The 18,513-nt window shown below is 43.3% G+C and overlaps 1 protein-coding gene across 1 annotated transcript in view; it reads left to right on the top strand.

Moving 5' to 3' along the window:
- Nucleotides 1-16,987, top strand: part of LOC131572855 (coiled-coil domain-containing protein 3-like) — a gene marked incomplete at its 5' end in the record, with an annotated part of 35,661 nt that extends 18,674 nt beyond the window's left edge. The window contains one exon of the mRNA XM_058826253.1: nt 14,917-16,987. Within this exon, the coding sequence (XP_058682236.1) occupies nt 14,917-15,192 (276 nt within the window). The remainder of the gene's footprint in view (nt 1-14,916) is intronic.
- Nucleotides 16,988-18,513: the final 1,526 nt, after the last annotated feature.

The raw sequence follows: 18,513 nt of genomic DNA, 5'->3' as shown, positions 1-18,513 counted from the left end.
ATTAAACTTTGAAATACCTCATAAATATTACCTCAGCAATCAAAGGATGTGGAATGCATTTTCAACAGTCTTCCTTAAATTTAAGTATTTAAGTCGTTAATGTAAAACATGATTTACACCTCCCCAGCAATGACACCACTGACTCCAAAAGGCATGACCGAGCTGTCATGAGCTGTTGGACAGATGGCAGCTTCTTTATCTGCTACCACATTACTTTTGGTCTCCTTTCTGTTGCCATATTCAGATTGCTGTCTGGTCATGTAAGCAAGTCTTGGACTCACAGCCTTGAGTCCCTAGTAAAGTGTCTTCTCCAGTCTGTTGCTCTCCAGCCTCAAAAACAAAAGGTCAGCCACATTTCTTGATATTTTTTCATGGATTTGAACATCTGGTGGAACTCAGTCCAGCTCCAGCCTCACAGTTGTTCTGGTGATATCTCAGCAACTCACTTCAGCAATTTTTACCTGGCTCTAAGGCATGGACAGTGATTAGCAGAACTGGGGGGCAATATCCTTGCATCTACTGAGTTCTTTTTGCTGCTAGACATCTGCCTTCCTTCCCACATAACTCTGAAACCAATATGCCTGTCTCTTTGCTTGTATTTCACATGTGGTATTGTGGAGAGAGTTCATTACAGACAACCTCAAGTGTAGCCAGCACTTAGTTGCAAGTACAAACATATCATAAATGTCTGTGTGGCATTAGGATCTTTCTAGAAGAATTGAAACACAGCCAAGGTGGCTTCACAGGCTCAGTGTTCTCCCAGCACTTGTTCAACTGTTCTTAAAAAATGTAGGAGTTTGAGAGAGCATGGATGTCAGCACCAGTAAAGTTTTGTGGTGCATCAAGTGGCAAGAAATAGGTGAGCTGATTTAGAGCTCAGCTAGCCTCCTCTTTGCTTGAGCCTTCTAGAGGGACTTCAGGGAGAGAAATGACCTGTGGTAGGAGATGACGCTGGGGAGCCACTAGCTGCTGTTTCTGAGTTATAATTGGATTTCACAATCCCAGAGCTTCACTGCACATCTATCCCCACCTCCCGTCCTCAAATGAGTTGTGAGGGGCCTCCACCCCAAACACCTCCAGAGCCTGGAGCTGGCCCATCAGGAAGGATGAGAGGCAAATGTGAAACCAGTTGCATTGCAGGTTTTGCAATGGTTGTGAGGTCTCCTGTTTGAAGTTTCCCAAGCCACGGAGCTCAGGCAAAACACCCGAGTGAACAAGAGCTGTTTTAGTTTGCCAGATGTGCCAAATCAGTGCAATCTCCATCATGACAGGGAATGGGTCTGGTGAGTAGGAGACACATAACTTTGCTTGACAACTGTTGGTTCAATTCACAGAGAGGTTTTGCTGCACAATGAGTAGATTCCTCCTGGGGGAAACACAGCCAGACTGCTCCTGATGCCTGTATGATGTGCACCAGCTCCTAAGGGGAACATGAGGGATCCACAGCTGGACACAGACCTTCTGATGCCTTTCCCTGTCTGTTTGCTCACCCCAAACACATCTAGATTTTCAGTCTACAGATACATTCCTCTTGCTCAAATTAACTTGATCTTGTGGACGCAGCCGACAGTCCCAGTCTTTTTGGGGTGTCTCACCTGAGACCTTCATTTTTAGGCCAACAAGTCTCACTGTGGGTTTCTGGAACTTTCAGTTACTTGTCTCTTCTTCCTCTCTATTCTTTCCTTTAAGCCTGTCCACTGACACGTGTTCTGGCCACCTTACTGCTCAGACATAGGTCAGCCCATCAGGGTCTGACATGGCAAATGTGACAGAAGATGTGGAGAAGCAGAACATTATCCTTGGCTTAGTGAGGCGTTTCTGTGTCCTTTTGGTAGAAAACATGGCCAAGCATGACCAGATGACCAGCACTGATTTTAATAATCTCAGGAATCTTTAGAGTATCACATCAAGTGTTTGATCTTGAATTTCCAAAAGCCTGATATCTTAGGCAAAACTCAGCTTTGTTTTGTCCACAGGCAAGTGCAACCTCTGCTTCACTCTCAGTTTGCATCCAAAGCACTAAAGAAACCTGGGTTTGTCAATAATGGTCATGAGTTTTTAGTAAACTGGGATTCTGCTTTCTGACAGCTCTGTTTAGGCTGACATATGTTCCTGCCCTTTCCTTCTGTGCAGGAATGTGTCTCTTCATTTCCATTAAAACCTCCATGGTGAGGAGTTTCTTTTTATTCCTGCACATATCCTGAATTGCTTCATAAAAGTCACTGACGATGAGAGCTGGAATTATCTTCAGATTTTATAACTTGGCTAAAAAAAATCTGGCTGCAAGCTAAATCTTGACGCATAAATCTCAGCCAGGAAACAATTTTGTTTCTCTCCATCAAAACAGCAAACAACTCGGCCCACTCCAAAACAGTTGCAAACTTCTCAATGGTGAAAGAGTATTTTAGGAAGGGATTAAATAAAGAAATGTTACTAAGTGGCAGAGTCTCTCGGGTGGGGAGAATGTGAAAGGAAAAACTTTTGAAATGATGCAATTTCCTAGGATTCTTTTTGTTTGTTTGTTTTTCTAGACTTGAAATGCCTCACAAATATCTGGATGGAGCAGGATAGATCATCAGTTTAATTGGCTTTCAGTAACACTGACTGCCATGAGAAGTGCAGGTGCTGTATGCCAGTACAGGGATGTACTTATTAGCAGGATTAAACAGAGCAAGGCAGAACAGAGAAATCACCTGAATGGGGCTCAGATTAAACAAATTGGTCATCCAGTTTTATCAGCTGAGTTTGTGTTGCACTTTACATGTCCTAACCCTAAACCACATCTGGCTGATGAAGAGAGGCCTCAAATAGCTGCAGGAAAGGGTGTTTACCATTCCCTCCAGAGGCTTAGTGCCATGTTCTTTCTGTGCTGCTCCAGATTACCTCACACACCCATTAATTTCTGACCGAGGTAATGGGTGAGAATAAAAGTTTTCTTTCATTCCTGTAAAAACCCCTAGTGTATTCTTCTGCTGGCTTTTCTGCTCGTTTACTGACCCTTAGGTCCAGAATGATAAGAGGAATGACCATTACTATGTTGTTGCCTAACCACTCACACCCATTTTGTTGGTGAACCGTGCCTAAGGAATAGTTTGTTTTGTTTTCCATGGCCCAATAAATGCAGTTGCTGGAAGTTGTCCCTTTGATCATACTTGAAATCTTGGTCTTGGGACCATGGACATTGCTCCTGTATCTGAGCCATATCTAAGCCATGTTCACAAAGCCTTTTTCCCCTTCTTGGATAATGTGAACTTAAATGCCTTGATCAATGACACAAGAAGATACAACTTTCATATTGCAAACTTGTATTGACTAAATCCCTCAATACTGAAAGTTGAATCTCTCACATGGTCCAGTGATGGGCAATTTGTCCAGGATCCTTACTGAACAATATGTTTCCAGATTGCAGGAGACAAGGCTGCTGTTACAGGCAATGCCTACCAACACTTAAGGAAAAGCCTGGTTTCTGGGCTCATAGTCTGAATTTGCACAGAGAAGCACTGTGGCCATTCAGTATGCAAGTGAAATATCTGCCCATGAGTCCTGGCTCTGCTATTGCTCCTGTCCCATACACACTGTTCAGGCTTTGAATATAGACCATTGTGGATTAGATTATAATGACTCAGAAACTCTACAAATCACAGATGTTCTGTAATCCCCATTTTTGGAGACAGGGAATTGAAGCACAGGGAAGCTATTTACTGGACTTAATATCCCCTAACTGGTTATTGCCCTCACTGTAGTGGAGACCTCCAGTCCCATTCCTCTGATAAGGAAGAGTGTTTTATCTGCCCTCTTTGATGAGGTGTGAAATGCACATGCTGCTTAATGAGAGCAAGCTGTTCAGATAACACAGAATGATAGAGATTTTGTTCTTCCAACATTATAATTGCCAAAAGATGTCCTAATTATGGGGCTAGACTGGAGCCCAGGTCCTGAATTCCTCAGAGTGGGTTTGCTATCTCTTTTTGGGTTTGTTTTGTTTTGTTTTAAATTCTATCATGTTAGGCAATTTTTGTGGAGTTGTGTGGATGGTGACTGGTGTGGGTACTGTGATTGCTGCTGCAGGAGGGGTGTGAGGCAATACAGATCATCTGCTCTTCAAGGCTGTCCATTCCCTGGCCATTACTATTGCTAAAGTTATGCAATACAAAGCTGGTGAAAGTACAGATAACTTCTGTGTCAGAGAAATATGGAAAAAGCATAACAAATTCCACAGAAGAATTTTGGACTGATAGAGAAAATTAATTTCATAACCACATTTAAAGTCCATGCATACACAAACAGTAATGCAGACTTACAGGCATTTGCTGTCTGTCCCTAAGTATTTGGCTAGGAACAATAGCAGATTTTACAGGTAAAAAGACATAACAGCAGGATATGATGAGATTTTTCAGACCTCAGTGCAGTTATTCACAAAAGAGCCAAACCCCAAGGTAGTGCATGATTGTACTGTAGCTCAAAGGTATCACCATGTGCTCACTGTGAAGTGGTGTGGCACTTACTATGTAATTATCTCTCTCCAGCACAATTACTAACATAGGATTAAACAGTTGAGAGCCACCACTGCAACATTAACTAGCAGTGGGATGCGTGCTCTATAATTTAGATGCTTGCAGGGAAGAGTTCACCACAGGGCATCCACCAGCCCTGTGGGCATTTTGTCCTGTGTAGCTGTGGCTGCAGACCTCCATCTCCTGAAATCAGACTGGAAAGAGTGCTCCAGGCTTGTGTGTATGGGGAGGCCTGACTCATGCTTCCCTTATGACCTTACTTTCCATGGGCATTGTAGCCAGCCCTGTGTGAAAAGCTTTTCCTTGTATAAAGCAGTAAGATGTGCAGCACATGGTGGGAGTTTCTGGTGCTTCTGTGTCTGTATGAAATGCAGCAAAGCAGCAGGGAGAAATTTTGGCCACTAAATACAACATTGGATTTAAAATATGACCTTGTATTTTCCTGACCCTGTGTTTCTGTTGAGAATTGAAATACTGGCCCAGGAATAGAACCTGATCTGAAGAATTATACTGGAGTGAAAACAGCTTTTGTCTCCTATAGAAATAGCCATTAGTGCCCCGAATGCTTAGGGCCATCTCAGTACATGCAAGCAGGAGGGTGGTCCTCTAAATATCGTATCTTTCCACCTTGAAAATTGTCTATTTGCCAAATCCTGCCATCTTCATAATAGCCTGTTGCCCATTTATCTCACCCAGGGTGGTCTGGGGCCCTTTCAGGATTTATAGCCCACGCAGCAGCGGGAACAGTGGACAGCCTGCTCTGGGCTGCCTGGTGGGACAGGAATATCTGTGAGTAGCAGTGAGCTCCCGTCAGCCAGATGTTAGTACTTGGAGCTTGTTGTTCAGAGATGCTGATTAGTCTCTCAGGCACTTGGTCCTTTTCTCAGCACTGACATTAGTCAGAGAGCCCCCACAGATCACAGATGTTTGTTTTTCCCTCCCTTTGTCTTTGCTTCTTCAACCTCACTGAGGCTTTTCCACTTCATGCTGTGGCAACCTGTGGTACTTCCATGTTTGAATAAGGGCTGGACCTGGTCCTCAGCCCTGCTGGCTCAGTCACCTCTCCCAAGGCTGCTGGCACAGGGCACAGCAAACAGCTCCTTGCTGAGGTCTCCTCTTTGCTCTGGGCTTGCAGAGCAGATGCAGACGCCCTTTGTCAAGCCTGTGTGTTTCACCCAGCCTGACTTCAATGCTGCTGCCATCACTTCCATTCAGGTTTCACAAATCCCTTACTGCTTGCAGGAAAAGGCTTCATTAGGGCCTCTTGTCCTGCTCCTGCCATCACAGGGGCATCTCCACCATGTGCGTAAGCACCGTGTTGGAGTTGTTTCCGTACTATTCAACTCGGCTTTAGTGCCTGAATCCCTGCTCTAAATTAATTCCTCTGACTCATCCTCCCAAGGAATTTCTATCTCTGTAAAGACTGTAGAAAAAGATCAGAAAGCCTGCTAAAATATGTAACCTCAGTCCTGAGTAGGAAACATTTCCACAGAAGGGACCCCCACCAAACAGAGATAAATACAAGTCTGAGTGTTGTCTTTTCAATTCCTGTGCTTTTCTGGACCCAAATAGACCCGGGAATTAAAGTGAAATGTCACCAGAAGTTCCTATGGATGCTCAGGAGAGATGTGAACATTCCCCCTCCCCAGTGGCACCGTGGGGCAGCAGGTTGCCATGGGGCACCTTCAATTTCTCTTTGAAATCCAGAAGCCGTGCACAGCAGCAGGGCACGCTCAGGGCTTCCAGCTGAGCCTTCAGCCAAGGAAATCCTATCTGTTTGTAAAGGCAGCTGAGCTGCAGCAGCTTGTGTGCAGTGTGAAGCCAACACATCCAGAGCGGAGGGATTTATAGGGGAACTTGACTTTTATAGATGTTGCATTAACTTTAAAGATTTGCCTTTCTCAGCATGGGTTCTGCCCCTGTGCATACAAACACCCCTGGGTATGATATATTTTCTGGGGAGGAGACATGGTCTCCAACTACAGTAAATGTCTATTTTTTTGCTTTCTTGAGAGGCAGCATTCAGTGCTTTGCAGTCACACTGTGGCCATTTGCCAGTACTCACCCACAGCCTGCTGGGATTTGCTTGGCTTCTCTCTTTCCCCATTTTGACTTATAGGTGACAGAGAAACAAAGGTTCTCTTCATATTATACATAACATTAATTTTGTTATATATTTACTGATCCAAATTCTTCCCTCCTCAGTGGCAGAGGATGTGGGCTCTGAACATTTGCACTCTGAACCTGCTGAGGGGTACAGGGAGGTCTGGCATGGCCTTACCCCCAGGTGGTTCTGAATTCCTTAAGAGCTTAATCAACCTTGTTTCCATGTGTCCCTTGTTTTCCCACAGTCCATGTCTCCCACCTGTTCTTTTGTACCCCTTACATCCATGTTTAAGTATACCTCAGCTTACAGGCATTCCTGCAGCACCTGCCACACCAAAACATCCGTCACCTCTGTCAGGACTGCCAGGGAACTCTACAAGCTGTAATACATCAGGCTGAAATAAATCACACTTGATGTAAAGATCCCAGACCAGGTATAATGCTACGTTAAACCAATGTTATTCTCATGCAAATTAATACTAATAAAGACAAATAATTTTCTTCACCATCTGATGCTGGTGCTCAGCTTCAGCTGCATCTGGGGATGGTATATTTGGATATCCTATACTTCCCTCACTGCTACAGTGCTATAAGGTGTATGCCCTCTTGTCGCTCTATTAGGAATGGCTGGGAAGAGGCGACACAGACTCTCTAGGAGTTACTCAGGAGAATTTCTCGTAGTTTATTACTTTAGCTCTGTTTTATAGACTGATACGTGGAAAGTACAGAAAGGAAACTCTTATTGGTTAGTAAACTACTACATTACCATCATTGGTCAGTGGCACACTACCCCCTGGCCTTCTCCTGCAAAGAAAACAAGGGACAGACAAACAGCACTTGGCAAGGCTGTTTTCTGTCTGTGAGGATTGTTTTAAATCTTCCCATGAATTTTTCAGGCTAGCTTCTCAGGCAGGACTGAGAAGCTATATGGCCTGCAGTTTCACAAGCTCTCTGTTACAGAGTTAGTATCTACACCCTCAACTTGACAGGACTACTAAAATAAAGGAGGTTTCTACAAGCTGTTGTAATGCAAGATAAAGGTCAGTTCATTAAAAAAAAATCAGTAAATAGGAGCAAATCACAAGATGCTATGCTGCGGTGATCAGAAGTTTCTCCTTTCCCTGAGTTCCCACCAATGAAAAGGAAGGACACAATACACTTTGATTTTGGGTCTTGCTGGTTTTATCCCTTCCTTGGTATTTAATTAGCTCTCTGTGTGTATGCGTGTGGGGAATGGTGATCTAATCCTATTGAAATACAAGCCAAGTAAAACAAATTTAGATGGAGCAACTTTCAGTTAGAGAACAATACACTTGAGCTAAGGTATATTAGCAAAGTAGTTTTAGGCATATCAGACCTAATTGGTTTTATTTTGACAATAGTAATACTAGGTGGGGAAAAGCTGAGTTGAAAATTAGAGTGGATAGCAAGTTTTGGTAATTTTAGTAGCTGTGGTAATGGAAAGGTTCTGTACATATTGTTGGGAAAAAAAGCCTCACACAGAGACTTCTGAAGCTCTGCTGAAACTGCAATCGGCTCTGAGACCAAAAAAAAAAAAAAAAAAGATTCTGTTATTTGGACATTTTCAGTGTTCAGGCAGAGCAAAATGCAGAAATCTCTGAAGCAGCCTGTCTTGTAAGGTAGACATAAACACACATTTTCCTGTTAAAACTGTGGAGAAAATATTTTGTTTGTCCTTCCTCAAAACATTTTCATTTTAGCTCAGCTGGGTACTGCATTTTAACATTCAGAATCATTTACCTATAACCGAACAGCTTAATCCAGACCTGCCCCGTGTGCTCCTGACCAGAACAGGACAGAGGTGTACCGGGAATACCCACCAGCCACGCGTGGTGCTTATAAGGAGCGAAGGCAGAGGCTGCATTTGCTTGGGTTGTGTTTCTGCCTGGCAAACAGCTGTGCTGCAGAGCTGTGAGCTCGCCGCCCTTGCAATGAGCTCTGTACATCCCCCGGAACAGGGGGGAGAGCCAGGAGTGGTGTCCCGGCTGCCGTCTCTGCTTTTGTACGCCACGGAGCCGTGTGCCACCCCACGGCTCCTTATTCCACTGGCCACGCTGGGAAGTTCTGGTGGAGGGAGTCCGAGGAGGGTGATGCGAGTCTAGGCAAAGAGGCTGGCAGAGTTGCACGGGGGTAAAGCCCTGTGAGGGCTCCAAGACTCTCTGCCTCCCCAGCCGTGGCCCATCTCGGCAGGTACACGTTGCTGGGAAGCTCCTGGGAATGCAGAAGGCACAAGGGATGGGGCAGGTGGGGCTGAGCACGGAGCTCAGTCGTGGAGCAGGAATTCGGCTGCTCCTGTTAAACAGCTTAGTCCGAGACTTCCCTGCAGATCCCCTCCCAGTTCACCACCGCATTCCTGCGGCATCCAGCGCGAATCGCTCGGAGGAACGTGTTCAAAGGAAACAAGGCAAGAGCGGCGTTCCTCCGCCTCAGTGCCGGGGAAAAGCAGCGGGCTGGCTCCTGTGTGCCTCCCGTGCTGACTGCGTGCTCAGTGAGCCTAGGAAAGGAACTTGTTGATGCCCCAGAATGAGCTCGCACCCTCCTGATTTATTTTTCTCTTCCTGGAGACCTTCTGTCTCCCACTGCCTGGGCAGGGAATTTAGGGATTTACTGTCAGGACTGACTTATCTGCTCACTTGGCACGAGTGAGGTGCCTGTGGTAGGCAGTCTGGCTCATACCCTACACCTTTTTTTTTCCCTCTTTCTTGTCTTCATGATTAGTGTGGTTTCTATACTTGCTAAACTATTGACTTTTATCCTACACAAGTATAGGGGATAAGGTGTTGATCCCTTTCTGGGCACTGGCAGTGACTGTGACGATGTATTCCCATCCCCATTTCCAGTCCTGGCAGAGGTGTCTTGATGCGACTGTCACTTGGTATCTTTGTTTCCATCCTCCCAGCAGCATCTCAGGCTTCAGGGCTCCAAGTGCCAGGGGAAAGCAATGCCTCAGGACAAGTTCTAGGTGTAGTTTTGGGGCCGGAGACCTCTCTTCAGGTACCTCCATGTCTGAAGCTCTTTTCACCAGTTCTCAAGTGCCCTGTAATGACTCTGCATCCTGTAAAACCACTGCCAGCCAGAACAGAGGTGTAAGGGCTGTGAGCTTGAAGGGGAAGTGTGGGGTTTTGCAATGGATGCCAGCAAAACCCACTTCAGGTGAGAGCCACCAGCAGTTCAGATACCTTCACACCAAGCAGTGGTTTGATGCAGATCAGAAAAAAGCTCGTTTTAAAGACCCCCAAGTGCCTATGGACATGGATTTGTGTCTGTTTCCAGGGGAAATTTCTCCAAACTCCAAGAAAATTATCTGTATCCTGCCCTTGCAGCCTGCCCTGGGAAGTCAGTGTCATTCAGATGGCATTTGATAGGACTCACAGTGACATGCATCCCACTCTGAGATAGTTATCTAGGCAGGAGTCTCCAAAGCTTGTCCACGGAAGGGAAGTGTCTAAAGTGTGCAAGATACCTCCTCTAGGATGTGCCCATTCCTCTCTGATGACTGTTGAGAAAGATGACTTCCCTTGACTAGCTGCATCTAAGGAGCTTAAAGAGAAAATCTACTTTTAGTGAGGAGTGAAATGAGGAAGAAAAACAGTGCTGAGATACTTCTGGGTGGGTGTAGCCTGGCAGAGGCTTCCTGTATGCAGTGTTTCATACCCCAAAGAAATTCCTATCTCTAATATTTTGAATGAACTGGAGAGTTGTGCTACAACCATTACATTTCTTGTGGCAAATGCTGACCCAGCACTCAGCAAGGTAACAACAGCCACAACAATTTCTTTCTCCATCCAGGAGACGGGATATGCATTTTGCTGATTCATATGAGCTCCTAGGATGAAATGTCAGTGGTGCTGGATATGTCCTTGGGACCCCAATTCTGTACCTCTGAAAATGCATTTCTTGCAGCAAGCAAAGGTGGTTTAATTCACCACTGCCATGCCCCCAGCACTTCACCCAACACAAGGCTTTAACAGTGCTGACAGGGACTTTTCCACACTTCAGCACAAGTGTTAGTCTTGGCTGAAAAATCCCAGTAACTGGAGGTTAAGTCACTCCATCCCAAACCCAATACTCCCCTCTGCCAGACCTCTCCCATTATTCTTTGATTCCTTGTCTCTCTTTCCATGCAACACACTCACTCCCACAGGAAAGACTTCTAGGTAGTGGGACTCCAGTGGTTTTTAGCACTGTTGCCATAAGGAGCGTGCATAAGGAGATAGCTGGGACTCAACATGAGTCCCTTGGGTAAGTGAAGAGCAAGACTTGGATGCCACTGCAGGGTTTTGGGTGACTTGAGTTCTGTAACACTAACTTCAACCACTTTTGGACATTTTGTGGTGGCTGAACACTACCATCACACCCTTATCCATGGCACCTTTATCCACTGGGCCACTCAAGCTTGTAGAAGACACATGTGTATCTGTCAATAAGTGTATATACATACACACACATATATATACATATATACATATATACATATATACATATATACATATATACATATATACATATATATACATATACACACACACATATATCTATATCTATATCTATATCTATATCTATATCTATATCTATCTATATCTATATCTATATCTATATCTATATCTATATCTATATCTATATCTATATCTATATCTATATCTATATCTATATCTATATATCTATCTATATCTATATCTATATCTATATCTATATCTATATCTATATCTATATATCTATCTATATCTATATCTATATCTATATCTATGTATCTATATCTATATCTATATCTATCTATATATATATATATCTCAGTTCAGGGTGTTTGGTAAGGGGCGCGCATGCCTCTAATGTGATGTTCCAAAATCAGTTTGTTAGATTAGTGATTGGACTGGATGATCTTGGAGGTCTTTTCCAACCTCAATGATTCTGTGATTCTATTCTATTTATTACATGCTGATTTCTTTGGCAGACTTTGTAAATCTCCTAGGTATGGTGAAACTTTAAACTCGGTAGATTTGTGATGTGGTCTCTCAGATGAATACTCAAATATATTTATAGGTGTTTCACAGCTGTAGATTGTCTGGGATAAATCCTCAGGATCTGTATGGTTCTTGTGCCACCTTTCTCATGACATCTCCTGGTACTGCTCTGAACCTGAGTGTACCACTGCTGAGAATGCCTTCCTAACAAAACTGTGGAACAAGGAGACATGCAGACAGATCTTCAGACCAAACAACTCTTCTGAATTATGGGTCATTAAGGGATTCAAATTTTGAAGGGAATTTGGAAAATTACCTATAAGGTTTGCCTAAGGAGCCATTTCCTTGTCCTTCTCTTCATTTCTCAAGCATCCAAGTAGCTACTTGGACTGCTTAACTTCTCACCAGCTTATTCAGCAGCTGGGTTGGTTATCCAGGCTGTCCTGAGCTCTCAGCTGTCACAGTAACACAGTTCTCAGCATAAGTTTAAGGATAACTTGGTTGCAGTCAGGTGAATCCCAGCCCCAGGCAGTAACAGCAAAGACAGGACAGCAGTCACACTTAAACATCATCATCATTATCATCATCATCATCATCATCCCCACTGCAGAGTCCTGTGAAAAATGCTGCGTGTAACCTGCCAGTGAGAATGAGAGGACTCCACCTTGTTATTTTTCCCCATGTAGAAGGATCAAAGTATTTATTTTCCAGCTGGTAGTGTTAGAGTTGCAGGCAGGCATCCAGTTATCAAGCTGGGCTCTTCTTATCACCTATCCTGTTGGCAAACAAAGCTGTGCATGTCACAGAGTACCTCTGTTTTTTAGAACTGTGCTGTTCCCGTGATGTCTCTGGATATCTCCAGATAATTTAAGCACTGAACTGTGTGTTTCAGACTGGAGAGTGAGGACTGTATAAAAACAGTATAAGCAAATGAGCTGGTTAGCTTTTTGATGGTGTTTGAGAAGTTTCTGAGTGGCTCTGTAGAGCAGTTCTACCTCTGCTAACAGAGGACCAACCTTAAAATGTTTGGGAGTGTCTCTGAGATGAGGATAATACCATCCCTGATGTTTGCTATTCCCCCATCAGCCAGCCCAGACAGAAATGCAGTTGGGTTCACACAACCTCCCACTTCAGCTGCATGAAGTGTTTGTTCCTCTGCACTGGACTCTGGCATAGGCCATACCTATCACTGCAGCCATGGAAAATGCAGGAAATCACTTGAGAAGCAGAGTTTCCACCTCATGTCTTCCCAACAAACATATTTCCCTAACTCAGTGTCCTCCTTTATGGGGATTTAAATTCAAGAAGTGTTCTGCTTGAGGTTTTGCAAGGGTTTGGCAAACACAAAAGCCAAGATGTGCTGGCTGTTTTCAAAGAGCTCTTGGAATGAACTGTGATCAAAACCAAACTCTCCTTTTCAACACAATTCCTGGCCCTCTATCTGTGAGCTCCCCATCTCGCTAGCATTCATTTGTAAAAGAACCCTAGTGAGAGAACAGTTGGGATAAGAATTTGCCATATAGCAAAACCCTGCAGTGCTTTTGCTCAAGGAACAAGAGCTTCCAAGGGAGTGGAAGCAGTTGCTATTTTTGTGTTGACTGGCCATGGTTTCCCACTGCTGGGGGTTTCCAAAGCAAATGAAATGTTATTCATCAAGGCAGGCTCCCTCCCCAACTTTCAGTTGTTGAAAATACTACAAAGTAAGATGGAAAGAAACATGTAATCCTTCATCATCACAGTCAGGATTTACTTGTTTATTTAGATTCCCTGTCTGTTCCAAATGTTCTGCCAGAGAAAGCCCATCCAAACTCCAGGAGTGCTTGACACACATAGAAGAATTTCTAGACATATTTTGAAGATAAATCCAGCAGAATACTCTGCCTGTCCTCACAGTGCAGCAGCAAGATGAAAGTCCCACAGGCACAATAAAATATCTCAGGGTGTTTTTTGTAGGAAAAAAAAAAAGCAGGAGGCACCTGAGGAGAAATTAATTTTGATGTGGATCTTCTAAATCAGAAATTTTTTGGTGGAGCTGTCCTTGAGCTCATCTTTTTCTGCCTGGAAAATGTGTTCCAGGTAGAAAAAAATGGAACTTGGTGTCTTTGCGGTCAGTAAAAGGAGATGGTTGTGTTCAGAGGGTGATTCCTCCTTCTGCCCTAGAAGGTGCAAGTCAGCCCCTGGAAGGGCGTCTCTCCCTGCAGACATTACAGGGGAAAAATGCAAAGAGAGGAGCCCAGACCTGAGTCTCACTTTTAGCTGCTTAAGAGAAGGCAGCTGAATCCCATCCCAAGTGAGGCTGTGTGTCAGAAACTGAACTTATTTGAATTGAAACTATTCAGCAGCCCTTTGGCTGGTGTTTGTCATCCCACTCCTGTTGCTGCACCTACAAGCAGGCTACAAGTGAGACCATAAACATGCCCATGAGATAAGTGACATCTTTTGGGTCATCCTAGGATGAGGTAGTAGAAGATGAATACTTGTCCAACAGATCTTTTGCAATTGTACCATCACCCAACCCAGTGGATTTGAAAATGCCCTGTGAGGTATTCTTCTAGTGATGCCTTGGGGACAACACCTTTGAAACCACCTCTCTTTTTTTATTTCGTATCTAAGAGCCACTGGCATGAGTGAACATCAAGAACTTGATGTCCCTTCTGGGGGTAAGATTGCAGTAAGTTGTATAGGGTAGAGTGAAAGGGGAAGTTTTCAGGCAATGACCCCCTAAATAATAACTTCTGTTAAAGTTCTGGGATCATGGATGCTCCTAGAGACTGCTGAGATCTTACCCTCTAGGGATTTTTCTTAAACAAGACAATGTAATGTGTTGTTGAAGATACCTCTGTTCTTGGAAAGGCAAAATAACAAGTTCTGTGTTTGGCAGGTGTTGTTCTCATTTCACATGTTGACACAAAGAGCAACGGGCAGGCTCTCATCAGAGTCTGGGGTTTCTGAAGGGCTAATGAGCTGATTCAAAGCTAGTTTTCCAAAAGTGACACCTCTTTACCCAAGTTTAATACCAGGACAGCCTTTCTTCATAAACTCAATGTAGCCTAAGTGCACTGGACAGGTCTGAAAAAACAGTTCATAAAAGTAATTTTGAATCACTGTTATCATTAAGATTTACAATTTTGGGTTTTAACTAAATCCATAAGTGAGAGAGAGGATTTTACTTAAAAAGATATAAAAATAAAGTAAAAGTTACTCCAAATAAGCATTTTGCTTTTGAGAAGTTGTGAGGTGTTTTCTGCAGTGTCTGAATTAACCCTTGTTACGATAACTTTTTTGTGTAAAGCTCACCTCTGCTGTCCCCACAGCTCATGTGCTCCTCGGTGCAGAAGGCCCTGTTTGAGGAGGAGGATAGAGTGAAGAAGCTGCAGCAGAAAGTGGCATCGCTGGAGAAGCGCAACAAGCAGCTGCGGGATCGAGTGAAGAAAGTCAAGAGGTCTCTCCGGCAAGCCAGGAAAAACTCCAGGCACATGGAGCTGGTGAACCGAAAGCTCAGTGAGAAACTTTCCTCTGCAGGTGGTCAAATCCCCTATATTAACTCTTTGAAGCAGGAGAACTCCCATGGTACCTACCTTAAAGTATAATGCAAGGGTAAGTGCTCAGGCCAGTGGTAATGGTGAATTTTGTCTGCATTAGATCAGGGTCTGGCCCTCACACACTTTGTCTATGCTGTGCTTCAAACCTTGCATGGAAAATGAATCTGAACTTGCTTTAGACACGGTGCCAGTTTAAACAGGAATGCCATCTGGATTTGGAACTGCCCAAAGCCGTGTCCTCGCTGTTCTCAGTGGACACAGGACCAGACAGTCATCTGTGCTTCTCCTTCCTCACCCACCTCCACCTCCAACACCTCCAGGTTGTCTTTGATGGAAGTGCCAGCCCAGCCCTCTGGGCCATTGCAGGCACTTGACACAGGAGTTCTTCCTGCCAGTTTACCTCCTCCTCATGGGCTGGGCAAGCAAGGCTTGGGATCTAGGGATGGATGCGGTGGGAAGGAGGAAGGCATGGATGTCCTTTGCTCACCCCCAGGCTCTCAATCCTGCTTGAGCTTGACTGAAGTCTACATCCAGTGCCTGGGCATAGGCTACAACTGAGACTCAGGCAGTTTGTGCCTCTCTTCAGCACGAGGTATAGATGTGCCCAAACTGTCTTAAGACTGTTCCTGTATATCCTTAACTATTCTAAATCAAATATATAACAACTTTCATTTTTCCAAGAAGTGCCTCAAGGCTCTCAGTAACTCACTCAGGTGCCTTTATCATTGGTCAGCCAAGCAGGTTGGAAACTACATAATTTTGGGACTCTGTCTAAGACCTAATCCTGCAGTCAGGAGTGGACTTAGCCTATGAGTGGGTGCTGGATCAGGTCCAGCAGGAAATTTCAGATCCCATTCTCAAGCAGGTTTAAGTTACAGTGTGGACAAAGCTTCAAGTTTTGTAGTCACTGTTTGAGGTATAATTGAGGTTGCTGGGCAGCCTCACTTAGTTACACTTAAAACCTGTAGAGACCACATCAATATCAACAGGGCATTAAAAATTTAGGTAGTTTATATATGTATATATTTTAAAATCCTATAGAAAATATTTTTATTACACATTTGATATAGTTAATTTCTTAAAATATGAAGTAAAATCTGTTTCTTGATTATCTCATTAAAAAAGAAAAGTCCATCATATCCTTTATTAGGCATTTACAAACTGACTTCTGCTCAAGCAGTGGGGTTTTAGGCATCAGTATCCGTAGCTGATAATGTTAATGCTTGAAACTATACCTGCACTTGGAAAAGCCCATATCAGCTTTCAAATGTGAGCTTCAGTCCAAGCAGAACACAGAAGCTGACTCTCACTACCTTCCACTCTTGGTCCTTTTGGAAATACATTTTTTTTTCCCTCTTTAGAAATAATGTTGGCATTTCTTAAGGTTCTGACTCCTCCACAAGCTCCACCAGTTTCAAAGGCTCCGCCTCCCACATCACCACAATTTGAATTGTTTTCTGCTGGAGTCAGCAATGCTGTTTCCTAAGAATTATTACAGAACTTAGGCTTCCCTAGAAGCCATCAAGAGATTTTTAACTCCAAAATTTAAATCCATAGGAAAGTAACTACTTTTTATTGGTTTATTTTCTGGTTTCTATAAATAAATGAACTGGTTTTCCTGGGATAGGTATTAAAAGCTTGTGTTTTAATTTTTTGTTTAGAAAAATATTCCCTCTGGTATTCATTCATGTTTTATAAGTGTTTGTATAAAGCTGAGAAAGTATAACTAATATAGTTACATCTTTGCTACTCTTAAAGATTTTCCAAACACAGTGTTGAATATCTTTTTCTTTTGGCTGGTATTTTTGTTGCTCAATGAAAAGATTGGAATTTTCTTCCTGATTCCCCCTCTGTCTTCCTCCAAAAAAAAAAACCACAAAAAAAGTAAAACATTTTGTTCTCCTTGTAAGTTTTGTGAGAATTTTGTTTATTCTGCAAAGAAAAAAAAAGAACCTCCCCAAATGCAACCCCAAATGGTATCACTGGGTGCAAAACCTAAAAAGATTGTTTCCTTTCATTCCTGCTTGGGTGTGGATCATTTCCAGAGATAAGGACTAGCAGTCAGATCAGGTCACAAGTTAACCCTCTCTACAAGTAACAGGGGATGCCAAACCTAAATAAAAATGCCATTAAAGTGTCAGCATTGATTGCCTGTCCCTGCTGGTGACAGTATCCAGAGAGTGACCAGGAAGGCTGCACAGGCAGGAAACACAAGTGGAATGAGGAATTTGGATTATGTCTACCCAGGCTGGTACACGTCACACAGGGCCCACCTGACACATGCTATAATTTTTAGACCAGTCCATGGCAATTTCAGGGATCAGCTCATCTGGAGACCTGCAAAAAGGATAAAATTTCATGTCATTTCCAAGAGTAATGGGAAAGACATGATTGAGTATGTTCCTCTTGAAAAGCTATGAGGGAGAGACTGAGATGCAGAAATGAAGAGGTGGTTGGCATAGCTGGATGGGTTGTCAAGAGATGATATAGAAACCCAAAAAACATCCTGGTGAAAAACAGAAAGACAAAAAAAAAATAAATCCCCATTTGGTTAGAAACAACACTAAATGTGTCAGCCCCCCCTTGAGAAGTTCAAAGATGCTTTACAAATTAGTAACATCTGCTTTTGCAAAACATATCAGGAGCTTGAAGGCTGCCAGAACTTCTGCAGAACCAGTGCTAGGGGTTTCCAGAGCAGCTGGACACAACTGGAGACAAGGATGGGAATTTTGGCATCTGTGTTCACTGTGGGGATGTTTTTGTGGACAAATAAATTTTTCCTAATGGATGCAGAGGATGACAAGAAGAAGTGAAAGAGCAAAACTAATAGTAACAGGATAGAGTAATTGGAAGAGAAGAGAAGAGAAGAGAAGAGAAGAGAAGAGAAGAGAAGAGAAGAGAAGAGAAGAGAAGAGAAGAGAAGAGAAGAGAAGAGAAGAGAAGAGAAGAGAAGAGAAGAGAAGAGAAGAGAAGAGAAGAGAAGAGAAGAGAAGAGAAGAGAAGAGAAGAGAAGAGAAGAGAAGAGAAGAGAAGAGAAGAGAAGAGAAGAGAAGAGAAGAGAAGAGAAGAGAAGAGAAGAGAAGAGAAGAGAAGAGAAGAGAAGAGAAGAGAAGAAGGGAAATTGCTCTCTTAGGGATTGTCCTCTTTTAACCATCAACACATCTCTCTTGTACTACTTCTGTCACAACTTTTGTAGCGCTTGTATGCCTCACCAGAGCATAAGTGGATAATTCAGATGGTGATCTGCACCCAAAAACACCTTGAATTTTTAGACTTTACAACTGAATTTTTGGGGTTTTTTGAAAGTGGATGTTTATAGAACAAAATGCATCAAATAAATTATTCTCACAAATCCCAGTATCATCCTGA

This window comes from Poecile atricapillus, chromosome Z (assembly GCF_030490865.1).
Source record: "Poecile atricapillus isolate bPoeAtr1 chromosome Z, bPoeAtr1.hap1, whole genome shotgun sequence".
NCBI lineage: Eukaryota > Metazoa > Chordata > Aves > Passeriformes > Paridae > Poecile > Poecile atricapillus.
This window is presented reverse-complemented; position numbering and strand designations above follow the sequence as displayed.